Source organism: Helicoverpa armigera, chromosome 9 (genome assembly GCF_030705265.1).
Source record: "Helicoverpa armigera isolate CAAS_96S chromosome 9, ASM3070526v1, whole genome shotgun sequence".
NCBI classification, from domain to species: domain Eukaryota; kingdom Metazoa; phylum Arthropoda; class Insecta; order Lepidoptera; family Noctuidae; genus Helicoverpa; species Helicoverpa armigera.
Genome location: NC_087128.1, coordinates 7,092,492 through 7,109,760, shown reverse-complemented (window position 1 = coordinate 7,109,760; position 17,269 = coordinate 7,092,492). Strand labels below are relative to the sequence as shown.

General features: G+C 43.3%; 1 protein-coding gene across 6 annotated transcripts in view; it reads right to left on the bottom strand.

Moving 5' to 3' along the window:
• Nucleotides 1–389: 389 nt before the first annotated feature.
• Nucleotides 390–17,269, bottom strand: part of LOC110370041 (ecdysone-inducible protein E75) — a 90,202-nt gene continuing 73,322 nt past the window's right edge. For 3 of the 6 annotated variants that reach the window (XM_021325734.3, XM_021325735.3, XM_049839401.2), the window contains exons 2-5: nt 12,731–12,819; nt 5,968–6,112; nt 2,361–2,596; nt 390–2,251 (exon numbers count right to left, since the gene is read on the bottom strand). In XM_021325734.3, the coding sequence (XP_021181409.1) occupies nt 728–2,251; nt 2,361–2,596; nt 5,968–6,112; nt 12,731–12,819 (1,994 nt within the window). In that variant the 3' untranslated portion in view covers nt 390–727. Of the gene's footprint in view, nt 2,252–2,360; nt 2,597–3,770; nt 4,219–5,967; nt 6,113–6,271; nt 6,422–12,730; nt 12,820–15,676; nt 16,465–17,269 lie in introns of those variants that run through there. The other 3 variants (XM_021325736.3, XM_021325737.3, XM_021325738.3) reach the window with 3 other exon arrangements.

The window sequence follows — 17,269 nt, the reverse complement described above, 5'->3', positions numbered from 1 at the left end:
ATCATCAAGATCTGGACTCAGATATTGACATTTGCTAGTGAATTCTCCTGCCCCAGAAACGGAGCTGTATTTTCCCGTGGTTGTAATAGTAATATTTATTTTGTTCAATGCTTATGCATTGCTTGTAATTTAATTGAATTTCCTCAACTATTGACTTGGAAAAATGATTATCGTGTCCTAAGCTATTTTGAAAGAAATTGCTAATACGTAAGTCACTGTAATTTCATGTTTCAATTCAAGAAATACACCTTCATAGGTTTAGATATGTGTACCTAGTTATGTGCAAGTGGAGTACTAGGAAGTACTTTACTGTGTATGTTCACCATAGTTTCTGTGTTTGTTAGGGTTTTCTGCTTATTTCATAGGAATTTGGGAATAAAATGCATACATAATTTTTACAAGATTCTTTTATTTTAGTTCGACAACCTGTCATTATATTAACAAACAAATGACTGAGCACGCTCACATACGCACATACAATACACACAACAAACACACCGCGACCGGCGCTGCATTGCATTTATAAATTACACTTATATAGTCTTAAATTATTTTTCAGTCTATTGCGCTCTCCTCGTCCGGCGCCGGCCACGCACTCACGCGTCCTAATCAAATTATCACATATAATATATTAAAACGATCTGCGAACGATTACTATTAACTAGATTATTTAATTTAAAGTAGGTCGGGGTGGGGTGGCGGAGACAAGTGGCTCCGCGGGCCGATCTCACGCCTCCAACATCTGTGGCATGAAGGAGCGCGGCGGCGACGGCGACTTCTTGGAGAGGTTGAGCGGCGCGTCGGCGTCCGACACGTCCACCTGCAGCGCCATGACGGGCTGCGGCGCGGGCGAGGCGCCGCGGTAGCACGTGAGCAGGCCGCCCGTGCGCATGGGGCACTCGGGCGCGCCCGCCTCGCCGCGCCGCATGTACTGCTGGATGATGTCGGTGCGCTTCAGCTGCTCCGGCGTCATGCGCGGCCCCTCCATCAGGCTCTTGGCCAGCACGGAGTGCGTGGAGGACAGCGAGGCGCGCAGCGGGCGCGGCGAGTGCGCCGGGTGCGCCGGGCTGGCGGGGTGCGGATGCTGCGGCGGCTGGGTGGAGGGCGCTGGTCGCACGACGCGGGCCTCGGCCTCGCCGGTGTCACGGCGCATAGCACGGAACTTCTTGTGAGGTTTATACGCCTCGTCCATTAATGAAGTGGTGTGGTACAGCGGTGGCGCTTCTAGCACGCGTTTGAGCACAGGCATGTCGTCGGCTGAGGGAGGTGGCCGCCTGTCGTCCGTGTGCTCCTCTAGGGAAGATCGCGGGCTTGAGCATCCTGATCCGGGGCCAACTATCCTTTCGTGCTTCTCATTTCCGGACTCGATGCCAGAATCAGTTGGCGAATCAAGTTTACGGTATCGTGGAGGCGGGCGGACTGGGGTTACAGTGAGTCCGTTGTGAGCTAGATGTGCCACGCCGAGTGCTTCTTCATCTACGGATCCACGAGAGTCGAGTCGCCGGCGTCCGGCCAGGGTAGCGGCCAGGAGAGGCGTGCCACAGTCTCCGACAGCTTCGCCGGATTCGCTGCTGGACACAGACCCAATGGGGCTGCGTGCTGACTCGTCGGCGCCGGAATCTCCCCACGACATCACACCCTCTTCATCGGTCCACATCTGCTGCCGTAGTAATTCCTTGTGTTCAGTTCGGAAAACTACTAGCTTCTCAGTATGAAGTGTGCTGAGAGTGCGGAGGTCGGGGAGGGTGTCCATTAGTTCTCTGAGGAAACCTGGTCGGTCAGGTCTGTTCTGGGCGACCACAGTTTGCAGGCATGCCTTCAGACGCGCATGCATTCTTTCCACGAGTTCTACATTGCGAAGTCCCGGCCTGTCCGGAGTGATGAGCACTATAGCGCAGAATAGACCGATTTCTGCATCTGTTAAGTTCATAGAGTTCATGCGTTCGGCGAATTTAAAAGTAGAATCCACAAGGAACCTTGCATTGGCGCCACTTTGTATGGAGTCCCGTTTCATGACTTGGCCGTTTAGACAAATTATACTATTGAGTGGCGCGTCAAACATACAGATTAGCCGCACAAACAACGCATCAAATAGTCCACTTTTGAGCAGCGTAAACTTGTCATCCTGCGTAAGAAGCTGGAAGCCTGGGATGAGGCCAGCGAAGTCTATTACACCACGAATAACGTGTGCAAATCTCTGAGAGAATTCCTTCTCAGACTGTAGCTCTGGCGCCGGGTTTAGCGGGCAAGCCTAAAACAAAAGAAAATATACGTTAACATTGGTACTCCTGCTGTATTTTATTATAGTTATATGAGTATATACGTCATATATTGTGAATTAGTTTAGAGTGAATGCTTACCAGAGTGGGTTGCGAGTAGGTGGGACAGTCGCGAGCACGTGCGCGCATGGCGGCGACACGATCTCGCGTGAACTCGCAGGTGTCGAGGTGAGCGCGCACCACTCGCGCCAGCAATCTCGGAGCATCATCGAGCTCTGCGGCCGCAGCCTGCTCATTTGCTCGTGACGTAGAGGATTGCTGCATCGCTGCAAGGATGCGCGCTTTCTCGCGTTTTGGAACACGTCCGAACCGCACGGCTGTAACAAAGAAGACAAAGTTTAATTTATGCTCAAATCGTCAAAGTGTGCTTGGGCTTACACTAAGAAGAGGGCACATAATGAACTGGCAACTAACAACGGGAATGTTGCGCAAGGTCGTGACTAAACATACACTGGGTTGCAGCTGTCGCTGAGTGCGCGCGTGTGCGAGTGCATGGCCGGCCATGTGCACGCGCAGCTGACGCCGGGAGGGTAGAGTTCATCGGCCGTCGCATCGCGTGGCCCACCCTTGTCTGGCTCGGCAAGCCTTTATAAAAGCCGAGGGGAACCCTGAATGCGTCGCGGTTAAGTGAACTAGTTCGAATGACGAGTGACAAAGCGCGAAATGCGAGGTCACGGTAAAAAGTGTTACGACTTTCTCGCGCTAGGCCCGCGCTGGACCAAAATGTAGTATGCGCCGGGGGCGTGAGCGGCGCTTGCGGCGTTCCTGCGCGCACGTCGGTGAAAGTGTTTGCGTGCACGCCGCGCGGTTGAAAACGAAAGCGGAGAGCGCCCTCTCGCCATTTCTCCTGACTTTCGCTGCGCGATGTGGGCCGCACCAGATGCACGATCCCATTGTTCACAACCGACATCGCTTTTTTGTTAACTATGCTCTTTATTTTTATTTTGATACATTGATTTAACATATTTGGTATAATGATAGTTTGGCATTTTTCTTACTTGAAATATTGAAATTTCTTTTGAATGGTTGTTATCGATGTAAACGAAAATAATTAAATCAAGTTCTTTGATTTGCGCATTATTTTATTTTTTTTAGTTTTTCATAAAGTTATTTTTCAATGAAAAATTTTATTAGCATTACTGGAATATCGAATTAACAAGTGGTTCTTCCGTTGCGTTTATGTCTTTTATTTAAAGCATTGAGATATATTTGTTTATTTATTAAGTTTTTAAAACTTTTTACAAATATGTGTAAATAAATACAATAAGATTGATATGCTAATGTGGATAGTTAATACCATAAATTTCCCAAGTCGCTCTATTGCTGATTTCATAGTACATTTACAATTTACGAGAACTTTACAAGGCGTAGCAAGTTCTCGTAGCACCGTGCTACGAAGTTTTCACTTAAGGAATAAAAATATTTTTGTTTGAGAATTTATAAAAATGACAATTGTTGATTGAATCATAAATGCCATGTAAAGATACCTACGTGCATTGTGATATTTCACCACGCCGTTGAGGATCCCCTTGAGGATTGGTAAATCTTCTCCCATGTCTGATACCATTACAGTTTTTCACTAATACTAGTTCACAGCCAATGGCCACTGATAACTTAGATAAGTTGGTAACTTTATGTAGTTTAAGACTAATTTAAATTTTAAAACGAAGTAAAGTGTCACATATCACATGAAGAATATTAATAATTTGCACATTCACTGTAATCCAATGTGTAGCAGTAATAATCCAATAGTGTTCGGCGCACCGCGATGTAGTTAGCGGCGTATAGTGGAGCAGTCACCGTGAGCAAGTATCGCGTACTCGTACCGAACTGAGGAGCGACTTAATAACATAGCGATAGCAATGAGGGCTGACGACCGGTGCGCGGGCCGGACTCCCTCGCACTGCGCCGCGGCGCGCGCCGCGCCAACCTTGAACTTGACGCGGGGGGAGCGCGGCGCGCGGGAGGGGGGCGCCGTCAATAAACTCCGCGCAGGCCCCTGCCCCCGCGCTGCCAGCCCCTCTCCACTGCTTGCGCCACCTACCGTTGAGCCTTGCTGATTTGACGTGACATGGGAATATTACGGTCGCTTTCCAAATTCAACCTCTTGACTAATACAACCGAAATCTTAGACAACATTGCGTACTTGCATATTTATTTCAATATATGTGTTGCATTTTTTGATGCCTTAAATACTTGAATTATTTATTTATTTATACTTTTTGCACAATGCACTTTTTATAATTCACAATAATTCCAATTGCAATTTTAAACTTCATTATTATTATCGCGGGAACTGTTTCATGGTTAATTAGTGAAGGATGAGATTTTTTAAAGTCTAGGCATCAACCTTGTACTGCTCTGTTTCCGTGTTTGTATTACCACAGCTCACAGGTATTACTAAATTACTACTAAGTAACTACTAAATTAATACTTTAGTTAAAATTTGTATTTGTCTTGCTTTTTTACCTATGTACCTATGTATATTTTTTTTGTTATTTATTAACTTGCTTCTAATTTTGTAGATTAGGTATTTTTAAATTGGTTTTAATTTAGTGGGATCAATGTTTAATCATATATTCATATTTTTTCTTTCCGAATCATTTTCATTTTGTGATATTCGCAGTCTCCTTTAGTTCCAACAAAAGTATACTGGCGCTAGTGTCACACTCTACTTGAGCGCCATCTGTTATCGAGTAGCCGAACTACATTCGACATGAATGGCATTAAGTTATCTCGCACAGAGGACGGATTTCTAGCATTCAATGTTGATATTTGTTTATTTATTACATTTGTTTTTTAGATAATTTTTAGAAATGATGTAAAAACAAAAAATGTATTTTGTACATATTTTTTGAATTGCCACTTTTGAATTATGGTTGAAGAACTTTGAATTTGAAACATAAGTGTATTAAGTATTCCTGAAACTTGTAGTATCCTAATCGGTAGACTTATCAGTTAATTCACGCGTCATGTTGAATAACAATTACTATCTCTGATGCACCTAGGGAAACTAACTAGAGTTCATCGAACTTCATTACGAAAGTGAAAATATAAATTTCACTCTCGTGCTTACGAAATGCGCCTTTCTCTGCTTTCACCGGCTCAGCAGGCGGCGCGCGACGTTGACGGAGTGAGTGTCGCAACGAGCGGAGCGGGGCGGCGCTGTATAGCGCGGGCGTCGACCCGCTTAGCGTGCGCTCACCCGCGCTTGCATAACCGACCTCCCACACCGCGAGCTACTCCGCCCCCCGCGCCCCGCGCCCGCGCGCGAAATAGGATCTGTCCGCAGAGCAGCACGCGCGCGTTGCACGCCAGCGCGCTCCTCAGCCACACTTGGCGACCACGTCCCACCGACCTTCCCGTTGCTAATTGCGTATGCATATTGCAACCCAGCGTATGCCCAATGATATGCGCACGTAATAATTGTCATATCACAATTAAATTTAATTCATACGAAATTCACTATAATAATAAACGAACCTATGACCTATCTCAATTTTTAAGGGTATTAAGACAGGTTATTATCAACAATATATATGAAAATGTTGATATGCGAAAACGTTTTTAAAAATATGCGTTTGGAAAATATGCATACGATTTAAATTGGTTTTTAATAAATTTGACAAAGTCATTTTTGTATCAACATTTTCATTAGACAAAATATAAGAGGAAAATGTCAACTTACCATCTCTGCTCATGCCTACTGCGATGCATTTTTTCAATCGGCAGTACTGGCACCGATTTCTGTTGATCCGGAGGATTGAGCACTGTTGATTTTTCGTGCAGGGTCTATATTGGATCTTCTGTTGGATAGACCGCCTGAAGAAACCCTGGGGATCACAGCGGCAATTAGAGTCGCGCTCGCTGTCGGAGCCGTCGTCGCTGGAGCAGCCCGAGTCGCTGGACTCGCGGCGCGCCTCCAGCATGCTCACCAGCACCGAGTGCCGCTCGCGCAGCTCAGCGCCAGCGCCACACGACATGTTACGCACCATTCACTACCACTATTGCCCACTAGCACCACTACTCTCCACGCTAACAGTGACGCGATGTGTACGTGCAATAAGGCTTTGGCGCACTGCACCGACGCGGATGGCGGTCGACAGCGGACTGTGCGGGCGCTGCGTCGCGCAGCGCACAGTTACCCGCGCGACCTACTTGCCGGCCGCCGACCCACCCGAGAAAGTGAGAGTGCCCCCGGCCCCCTCGCGCGCTCCTAACGGTCCACGCCGCTCTAGAATGCGTCGCCGCCGCTGCACCGGTGCGCCGGATATAGGCCGGGCGCATCCCGGTGGCGTCGCGGCGCGCGGCCGTTCACCCCGGGTCGTCGACCGCTCGATTGCACAACCGCGGAGGCTCCCCCGCATTCCCCCCGAGCCCGGGAGCTGGGCTGCAGCCCGCTCGGGTCGACGACCGAATCTACGCCCGGTGACGTCAAGCATGCGTCACGGCCTACCTCAATGCGCGCGCGCTCCCCTAGGGGCTGCACTGATCCAATTTAATTAATGGATCATTTCACCACATTGCACTTGTGCAATTTATCTATGTACGTGTTTCCGCTCTAACATAATTATTACGATGTTACAAATTCGTTTTGTTTTCATTGTATAAGTAACGTGTGATAAATGTTACGCTAAACGTGTTTGTATGCTAAACGTCCGATACCCTTATTAATGATCTTTTTGATCTATTTTGTCATCACAACAATTCAATTGAATTACTTCTCGAGTAGGTAGTATAAATACAGTAAACAATATCAAATGTGGGTTGCTCTACAAATACGTAAAACCGTTTCTTACTACGTGGCTTCAGCCTCGGATTAGACGCGTATATTAATTTGATTGGCATGTACTATTGTTATTTGGTAATGTCCTATTATAATGTCGAACAAGCAAGCGCGGAGGCTGGTGCGGCAAGCGAGCGGCGCAAGCGGGCCGCGCGGTGTTCAGGTCGGTGGCCTAATTTCGCGCTGCCATCGATCCATTGTGCGCTGTGCGAGTGGCCCATAATTGGTCGCAGCGCGGGCAGTGACCGGCCGCGCGGTCGTTGACCTGCTGACGCGAAAACAAAACCTTCCCCGCCCGTCTCTCCGAACTACACCTCGCGAATATGTACCTAAAGACATCTCCTATCTACTTTCATGTTCAAAAAATAAACGAATCGCGTTGAGAGAAGATACGCATTAGTAAACAATTATTGTTTAGCTTGTAAACAAACTTTTAAACATAAGTTATCGATCTCACTACGTAGTAAACAATACCTACTCATTGTGAAATTGCAAAAAAATTGTTACGTATAGACGTCTTTCTTATAAATTATTTAATCTTAACATGTCAACGACCGCTGAGTAATTAACACGGTGACTCCCTTTCGAGTTCTAAAAAATACCAATTCTATATGTGTCCGATACTCACTAAATTCCATTATACTGTAAGTAGTTCAATCATTTTAGGTCATTTTGATAACGTGATGACTCAAATATAATATGTATTAATATAATGCACAAAATGTATTGGCACGTGTAGATACATAACATTTTATACAGTAATTCTTCTATATAGATTGTTAATAATTGTGAGTTTGTATTTTATTTTGTATCATTTTTTATTTTTGTGTACAAGTATGTCGGATGACGCAAAGATTTCTGACTGTTGACAAGTGACGGCTTCATATAACTAGTTCTTAGCTATTTAATGAGTCACGTAAACGGGTTTATATATATCTATATATATAAATGGCACGTAGGTATAAATAAATGGAGTTAAAGCGAGGGTTTCGTCAACAGTATGTGGGTCGACTCTTCCGTCACAATCTCAACTGGCAAAACTTCAGTTCATCGCCAGCCTGCTTTTGCCAAAACGAATTTATGATTAAGCTTAGAGTTAAAAGATGTAACATATTTCTGAGTGTTAGCTTTAGATTTGAATGCCGCATTTTTATTGCATTAAATACATATATTATATAATATAAAGAACCATAATACGATTATCTCCATGTTTATAGCGCTGAAGCTGCAGTGTTTATAGGTAAAATCTATTCAAATTTAGATATGTTGAAATCTATTCGCTTTACACTTTGACATGATTGGCATGTTTGACTGAAAAAGATTTTTATTTTATACCTTTGTCATTGGACGAGTTTTTTAGAGTGCGGTTGTTAGTTGTTAGCAGTGACAAAGTCGGCTCGGCGAGGTGTTGCCGCGCGCTGTGACGACGGTTAACGGTGCAGCGGACAACGACTCCGCTAACACCAGCTCAGGCTCAAAACATGCTGACGCATTGCATCGCTATATTTCCGAGGAAGCGATCGCCGACCGGCCGCTAACAGTCCGCTTTACGTGCCCGATGCCCGCCGGCTCGCAGATGTTTACTTGATAACACACGTCTGACTCACGTCATTGTGATTCATTTCCCGTTCACGTATCGCTGTTTTATTCTTAGTAACTAACGTAACTTCTAAAAGTAATCCGTGTCCCCATTGCATTACAACAATTTAATATTAAGAAGTTAAATTAGGTATAAGAAGCCCATATAAATGTGGGCGCGGTCCAAATATGATTCAGCTTTACCGCAAAAACTGTAAAATGAATAGGTATTCGCGAACATATAAGGAAAAAATCCTCCACATTTAAATCGTTGTGGCAATTTATCGCTACGAATACTGCTGTAGTGTACAAGTTCTACTTATAGGTATTTGAACTACATTTTGTACGTAGGATTGCAATTTTAAAATATTATTTATGTAGGTATATTTACGTAAACAGAATAGCTTGACATCAATAGAAATATGAAAACAAGTTGTTATTGTTAATTAATGGGCGCAACTGATAATATTAAATTATTATAAGATACGCTTCGCCCAAAACATGTGCGAATATACCTATCTTAGTTTTAAAAAAGACACTGCATACATTATTTGTACATTGTATTTATATTTAAGTCAAGTTCGAGTGTATACATTATGTTGAACAGGAAATAATAAACGCAAACGTTACAGTCAGCGCGCGATGTTCTCAATAAATAATACGACTGCTTGGGGATCAACGAACTTATGAGCTGACAGTTCAAAAATAATGTGGGTTACGTTCACGTAGCGCGTACATTCGATGCCCGTAAAAGTTGTTTACGGCGAGAAGAAGCGGCGCGAATGTACGCGGCGTCGGGCGCGCAAAGCTAGCTAGTGAGGTCGACGCCCGCTCGCCCTACACCGCAGAATTGGTGCCGAAAAAATAAGCGACCCACAACGGACGGAAATTATGTCGGCCAACGACGAGAACAAAGAAGTTGGAGAGCTCTTCCGACATAGCAACCGCACGCTTGACTTGATTTCATTAAGGATCATTTAATCACTGCTTCGTATGGTCAGAAATGAAGTACCTACATATTGCAGATTAATTACCGTATTTCTTGCGCAATTAAGCTTGGACTGTTAATTTCTAAACCGTTAGCCTAAGTAATTTTAGTCAGTAATACAAAAAAAAACTAATTAAAATCAAGAAAAGCTTTTAGTATTAAAAGCTATAAACCCGCAATAATTAGTTGTAAAATATTTTGTTACATTGTTCTGATTAATACCTACTGTTAAAACATAAACTAAGTTTTATTCGCTTTATTTCAGATAGTTTTTCCCGCTTTATCCGATTTATTCCGAATGTACACATTAGATCGAAAATGTTACTTAATAAATAACAGTAAAGTCCGGAGAAAATGTTTTTGAAAAAGGTAAATAGTAACCCGAGTTCGTTGACACCCATGCGTACGGTCGAACACCTCGCATCTCATATCGTTATAAAAATTACACGCTCACTCGTCATTCATTCAAGTAGTCTCCGCTCGTAACCGCACGGAGTGGTGGCAGCACTGTCACGATAAGCCTGACGCGACACCTAGTGGCGAGTAGCCGAACCATTTATATCAGTTTCATATTTATGCCGCTAGCTAGCGCTCGAGTCGACATGCTGTGAGAATATAAAAATATTTGTTTCGTAATTGTAACGTATTTTTGTTTTTATACTTTTAATTTTCTTGTTTTTTTTTCAATGAAAATAAGGGATTTATTTTAATATATTGGGACACATTGAACATGTATAGTAAATGAACTTACAATACTTCAAAGTGCTAGATTTATAGTTATGTAGTCCAAATTCCAATATCTCTATATTATTATGACTTCCTTAAACATACACTGGCAAAGTAACTCCACTTCAATCTAAATTCGATTTACTGAACTGTTGTCATGATCAATCAAATAAAATGTAATCTGCTCTTGAACCGTGCTCATAAAAGTACCGTTCAAAACATCATCATTCTCCTTATACTCTTGAAACATAAGTTTTAATTCTGTTGCTTTCTTCTTAGCCACTAGCTTCCTGCGTTCCATGTTCTCCTTCTTGAAGTTAGTGAAAATCCTCTCGATTAATGTTGTAAGCTCAGCTTGTCTTGTTAGAAGATCTTCCATTGTTATTGTTTGTTATTAAGTTGTTGTTAATGTTAAAATGTTAGCGCACACACCCTATACTGTTATTGCTGATTCCCTCTGTGCCCTGGTACTCGCTGTTGTGATACAAGCACCTCTCAAACCGACTGGTGAGACCCGCTTCTGGGAGGCCAGTCGATTTGATAGCACAAAACACTGGTAGACACCAAAACACAGCAACGCTCGAAGGACCAATGTTCGGGGATGTGCGTTGTTTGTTGATGTTGAATGAGATGAGAAACTCGCGATTATCGTTAACTTTGTTTATTTACGAAAATCGTTACAAAAATGTTAGTTGAATGCACGCCCGTGTACGATGACGACCGAAAATGCACTAAAAGCTAAAAATTGTGGGCCGAGGCTCACGTGTTTGCGTAAAGGTGTTCGGTTACTCCGAACAAAGGAATTACTTATTTTGTACCCCATTTAAATTCATTCTTACAACATAATAGGTGTGATAGTTTCCTAAATGAAATGAGACGTGAGCTCTGCCCCGGGGGATCGAATCAATGAGCAAAGAGGATAATAAAATGCATGTCCGAAAGTAGAGTGGTAAAGCGAGTCACAATGCAGCCGACATCCACGGCTGTGAGTGTGAAGGACATGCTTTGTCCCAAGCCTGTCTCGGACGAACTTGTAACGTACAAACCAGTTTACTCTACACTTGCACTTCTATCCCCGTCTGCTTCCTCACTTTCACACTAGCGAACGACCTCTGTATTATTACGACTCAATTTATTGCTATACATACATTACAGATTTGAGCAACCTTCAAAGGAAATAATACCTATAAATTTATTACGAGTTAGGACTTTACAATATGTATTAGGAAGTAATTATGTTGACTATACTGCTCTCTGGTCACGTAATTGTCTACTTTCACTGAAAATAACCTTTAGCGTTAGTACGTGATAAAGACGTTTCTCTAAAACCGTCGACATTCAATTACACGTGAGTTTTTCAAGTTCTCATTTCCCTATTTGTATAGGAATGTAGGATGTTAGATTTTACAAAATATTTAAGGAGAATTGGTCGCGGTAATGTTAACTGGTCGAATACAGTTCAAAGACCAGAATATAATATAACATGGGATGTCCATTTAAAAAGGATGTTTCCATGCATCTCAAGTATTCATTCAAGTGCTTTCGTTTAAGGGTCGTCAGAGTAGCAGGAATAAGGAGTCACGTGCTGCATACTTAAATGTTTTATGAACGTCGACGCGGCCCTACAACGGATATTACTTTTATTTACAGCTATTATGATTGACGTGAACTATTTGTCACTTTAACCTTATCACTAATATTCGTATTGGCCGGTGTATCCGCATACCTATGCATGAATGCAGGTTTGACTTATATGAACTTATCAAATATAAATAGCGACAACCGATTCCCGTGTGATTGTTCCACGCAGGTATTGAAAATAAAATGTTTAGAATTAGGGCGCAGGGGTCTGACCGTCGCCCGACCGAGGCCAGCAGGTACCTACCCGTACCCGTTGACCCAAAAACCATTCCTAATAAAAGTTCACATGAGTTTTTTTACTTTTAGTTTTTTATCCATTGTGTGACAAATGAATATTGTGACGCCGACTTCAAAGTGAATCAAATTAACATTTAGTAAGTAAGGTCACCTGGTTGGTGTTTGTGCAGAGAGTGTACAGAGATTGTGTTCCGCGTGTGGTGACCTTGGAACTGGTACTAACTGGCACCTGCAGTGGAACAACAGGGGCGGAGGGGGCACTCCTCATGTCACCCGTACACGTACTTCCTGCTTCAGCAGCCCAGACTACCCGTATGCATTACTCAATTATAATGGGACATGCTCTGAGCGTTTCCCTTCGGAGCTATTTTAGTTTAACGACGCACTAGTGGTGGCAGTGGTAACGAATTATACGTAGGTGCTGGTGAGCATACTTATACGACGACTTATTTATATTACTGTTATTACAATTATTTACAAATGAAGGATATTTACCTTGCAACCTTCACAGGAATGCACGCCGTAATGAAATCCACTAGCTTTATCACCGCAAACGCGGCAAAGCACCGTAGTGCCGTCAAACTCTGCAACAAAACACAAGAAACGGTTAAAGAGAGCTGCACACGTAATTCACGATAAATTTTATGGGCGTTTGAAAGATTACGGAGTTAGTTAGCTCGTGCCAAACATCCTGAGTTGTGTTACAAGGCGGCGAGTGTAACAACAAGCGAGAGCACGTGACCTCGCGCCATGTGCCGCCGACGTCCACATACTCACGCATCACTCATTTGTGATGAGCTGATCAGTCAGTCATTTGGCATATTTATCTACCGAAACCCAATAAAACAGTTCTTGAGAAATTTTCAGCTTCATTTCATAGATTTTAACGTGTCTTTCATTCTGTAAACTTGTCTAAGAGTTCTAGTTAAGTTTATTAGTTTATATTTAAGAACTAATATATCTTAAAAATAAGAAACCGTCTATAAACTCGCCGCTCAATGTAGTGAAGTCTGATTTTATCAGTTGCAGTACACGTGAGGCTTGATCGCGTGCTTATTAGCTTGGTTTTCGTTTCTACTCATAACATTACCTCACGATAAGAGATTTTGCAAGCATTTTTATTGCTTTCTGATTTGTGTGAAAATTAAATGCATAATACCTTTTTACTGCGGCAAAAAGTGAATTGCTATGTTTGTATTGACATTGAATAATACCATTTCGAGTAGATATTGGCTGTATGAATGCTCATATTGTGATGCATTGTAACGCAGTTCTTATATTGCGTGCCTCAAGGTGACAGACAGTTTAGAAAGTTTCTCAACTACAAAGTCGATGACCCCATCTTCGTAACAAACAACAACGTAACCAAATAATAACAAAGTTAGTCAAGCACGTTAGCTACACGTAATAATGTCATCCAATATTTACTTGCCTAAATAGGTCAGATTTAACGAGTATCTACAACATTATTATCCAATAAGTTAATTGTAAAGATAATTAATACGGAAGCGTTATCGCCGAGAAAAGACAAATTTGAAAATCATTAATGATGTTGGTCATAATAGTTAATAGGTCAGTGATAGGCAGTGAGCAACAACAGGTGTGCCGGGGCGGCGCGGGGCTCGGCGCTCGGCGCGACCAGGAACTGGTTCAGCCGCCCCGGACTGCTCTCACTTTCCTCTTCCAGCCGTTTGTTTATTTGTTAAGGGAGCTCGCCTTTTGGAAGAAACTTTCTATTTCTGGCGTGCACCACTCGCCGCGGGTCGACGTTCGACGCCGTCGCTTTCTATAGTTGTTACTTTCTTTTTTCTAGAGGCGTTATATGGTCGCCCTCAAGGCAATAATTTCGGCCTCATCTCTCGCTACACTGTCAGTGCACAGTGATGCTCACACCGGCTGGAGGGGAACACAATAGAACAGGGAAAGCAACGTGAGACGTAACTAGTGCAGTTGCAACAGAGTCAGTAGCGTGCAGCCATTTCTCCTCGTATGATGCAACGCGCGCGTTTTTCTGGGTGGCGTGTGTGAGAGTCGCTCGTTCGTTACGTCAATTAAAAGGCGAGGAAAGTGCGCGAGAAAGTCTCTCGTCCACGTAACGCGAATGCCGACCGAGCGTGCAAAACACTGACGCGGCTATTCCGACCGCTGCGGATCTGTGTCACGGCGATGTTTGTTTGTAAATACTTTGTGCTTGACACCAGTCAAAATCACGTTTAAAACTTCTATTTCCTTGTCATATAACACGTATGTTTTATGAATTCCTCGGAAGAGTGGTTTCTCTTATTTGAGTCTAATAATTGTTAATTAACCTTGAAGTCTTACAGCTACAACTTGTTGATCATAAGCGATGTGCGAGCAAATTATCTTGAGTTAGGTACCTGCATTCAGTGAAAAGTAAAAGTGGCGTGGTGAGGCAGCGGTTGTCGCCACGTTGAACCTGTTCGCACGCACCTATTACTTGATACCTATTACAACTTTTCTTACATCATGGGAAAAGTAAAAAAGATTTAAATCATTATTTAAAAATTAGAAAGGGTTGTTAGCAATATCAGTCGTGTAACTTGTGTAACGGTTAAGCCTTTGTTATTTTCAAAGTTTCACGGGAAATAGCAGGGAGGTAATCGATAAAGAGCGATAAGATCATTAGGAATCGATGGCTAATGATACAGAGCCCCTGCAGCCGCGACTCGCCCCACTGATTTGTCCTGAGAACTTAACTGTTAACATTGTTGTACCCCGCGTATTGTGTAATGCAATTTTGATTGTTTTCGTTGAGCCCTTTCGAGCGGAAATGTTCAACAATTCATCCATCAAATATTCGTTCTGCAGATGATTTGACATTCGATTGTAAATTATTTCGTCGGTATATTGTTAGTATTGTACCCTTTCATTTTTTTAAATGAAATCATTAATCAGATTTTCTGAATTCGTTACAATTATGCTGACATGAAATTTTATATTGTAGGTAGGTTACATTGTACAAATACGGAATAAAGTATTAGTCACATCTGACATTGACAATGACCTTATTTTGGGCAATTTGAAATACGGTAGTGTATACCTGATGATTTTTTATCTCATTTGGTTCCTATTTTTATTCATACTTTAAGTACCTATATCCAAAAGAGAATATGGAACAAATATAAGAATATCATAAAATGTAATCAATGTTGTTAATGTAATCGATTTTAATAGTATGTACTACCTATGTATTTTTTTTAAATCTAATAATAATGAGACCTACGGTTTACGTAAGAACCATCGAAATAGCGTAAGCCATAAGCTATATGTGTCAATGAAAACTTACGTGTATTAAAGACAGAGTACAAAAGTAATTGTCTAACACAAATTCTATTAATAACAAATTAAGATGACAACATATTATTACAACATCGATAATGTTTTGATGTAAATAAATAAACAAGCAAAATTATTGTCTACCTATATGCAATTCTGGTTCCCGTTCCTTGTGCGCCGGGCTCATCATGTTATGGTCAGCCGGCGTAGGCGCATCGTAGCGCCCGTAGCTGCTATCAGGAGACATCACTAAAGTCATTTATTTATGTGTACTTAAAAACTAATTATTTAGTCCTCGTCCGCACTGCACTACACGTAAACCACATAGAGCCCGCTGGCTTCAGACATGAAACGTCCTGCGCGCTGTAACACTGAATATAGGACAGGAGTGCATGGGCCTGGCGCGCGGCCGGCACGTCGAGGGATGAAGGTCGCTCGTCCCGCGATATAGCCGCTGCACGCGCCGCGTGCGTCTCACTCGAGCTCGATCGACGAACTGAGCGAGTGCCGCGCGCGCTCCTGCTCGAAGCCACGCGAGTCTCCCCTTAAGAGTGAAAGTCTGCAAAAAGATCAGCGCTTCGTGCGATACAATCGGTTCGACGGCGAAGCGTAGCTGGCTAAGCGAAATTCGCCTTTATCGTTCGGCTAAGCCTGTCGTTCTGCGCTTCGTAGCGAGGATCGGCGCGCTTCGAACTCCGGTCTCCGAGGTCATTGCCGCGCCAACAGTGGACCAATCACGAGCACGCTCAGACGTGCGCGGCGAGCGATTGGATGGCTGACGGCTCCGCTCCCCGCGGCCCGCGCTCCAGCGCGAGTTCGAAGACCCGAACCTTGCGGCTCACCGCGGCCAAGGTCGCGCGAGAGCGGCACCGACAGAGAGACCAGCCGAGTGTTCGAGTGGGACGTAGCCGCTGCCGGTTGCGTCACACTACAAAAATATTTTTGGTGATGGAACGCGAGTGAACTTGAACACGAAATCGAGCTAATGGATGGCGAGCGCGGTGTAGGTCGCCGCGTGACGGACTGACCCGCTGCCGCAGCGCCCTGCTTGCCTGCTTCCCTCTCAGCACTTCCGGGGTTTATGATAACACCCACTGGCGTACAGGACGATCTACAACCTTCGCTACATACACAAACACGCGCCTCATTATAACTACACAGTAATGTAGTAGTTAAGTATTACAGCAAAAAAAAAAAATTTTAACCAAACGAAAGACATACCCGAAACGTGATAAAATACCGTGATAAGTTTATTTTTAAGCTAAATTCTAACGAACACGTGACGAGGAAGATAGGGAAAATCATTACAGGCCCTAACTAAATTATTAGAATAGAACTCCTATTGTTATAGTTACTGTGACTGCGATTAAAACTAGCAACATCATAAGGAACTTTGTGTAACTCAGCATAATACATGTTACCTACCTTCTTGTAATTGATAAACAAGTTTCTTTTAACAATAGGTACATAAACACGACTTTATATAACACTGACGTTACCATTGTTGTGATAGCGGAAGATTCATTCTTATGTAAAGGAGCATTAGGTGTTTATTCGCTTGAGCGGGTGGTTATTTACGCGAGATAAAACGAGTGGCGGTGGGCGTCGCGGCGGGTGAACGACCTGGAAATTTTGGCGCAGGCCGGTCAAGGCCACCGGCACGCGGCGCGCAGGCGCTCTTCCACTCAGCCCACTGACACTGGACTCCACTAAACTTCTTTCTCTCAATATTTTTTC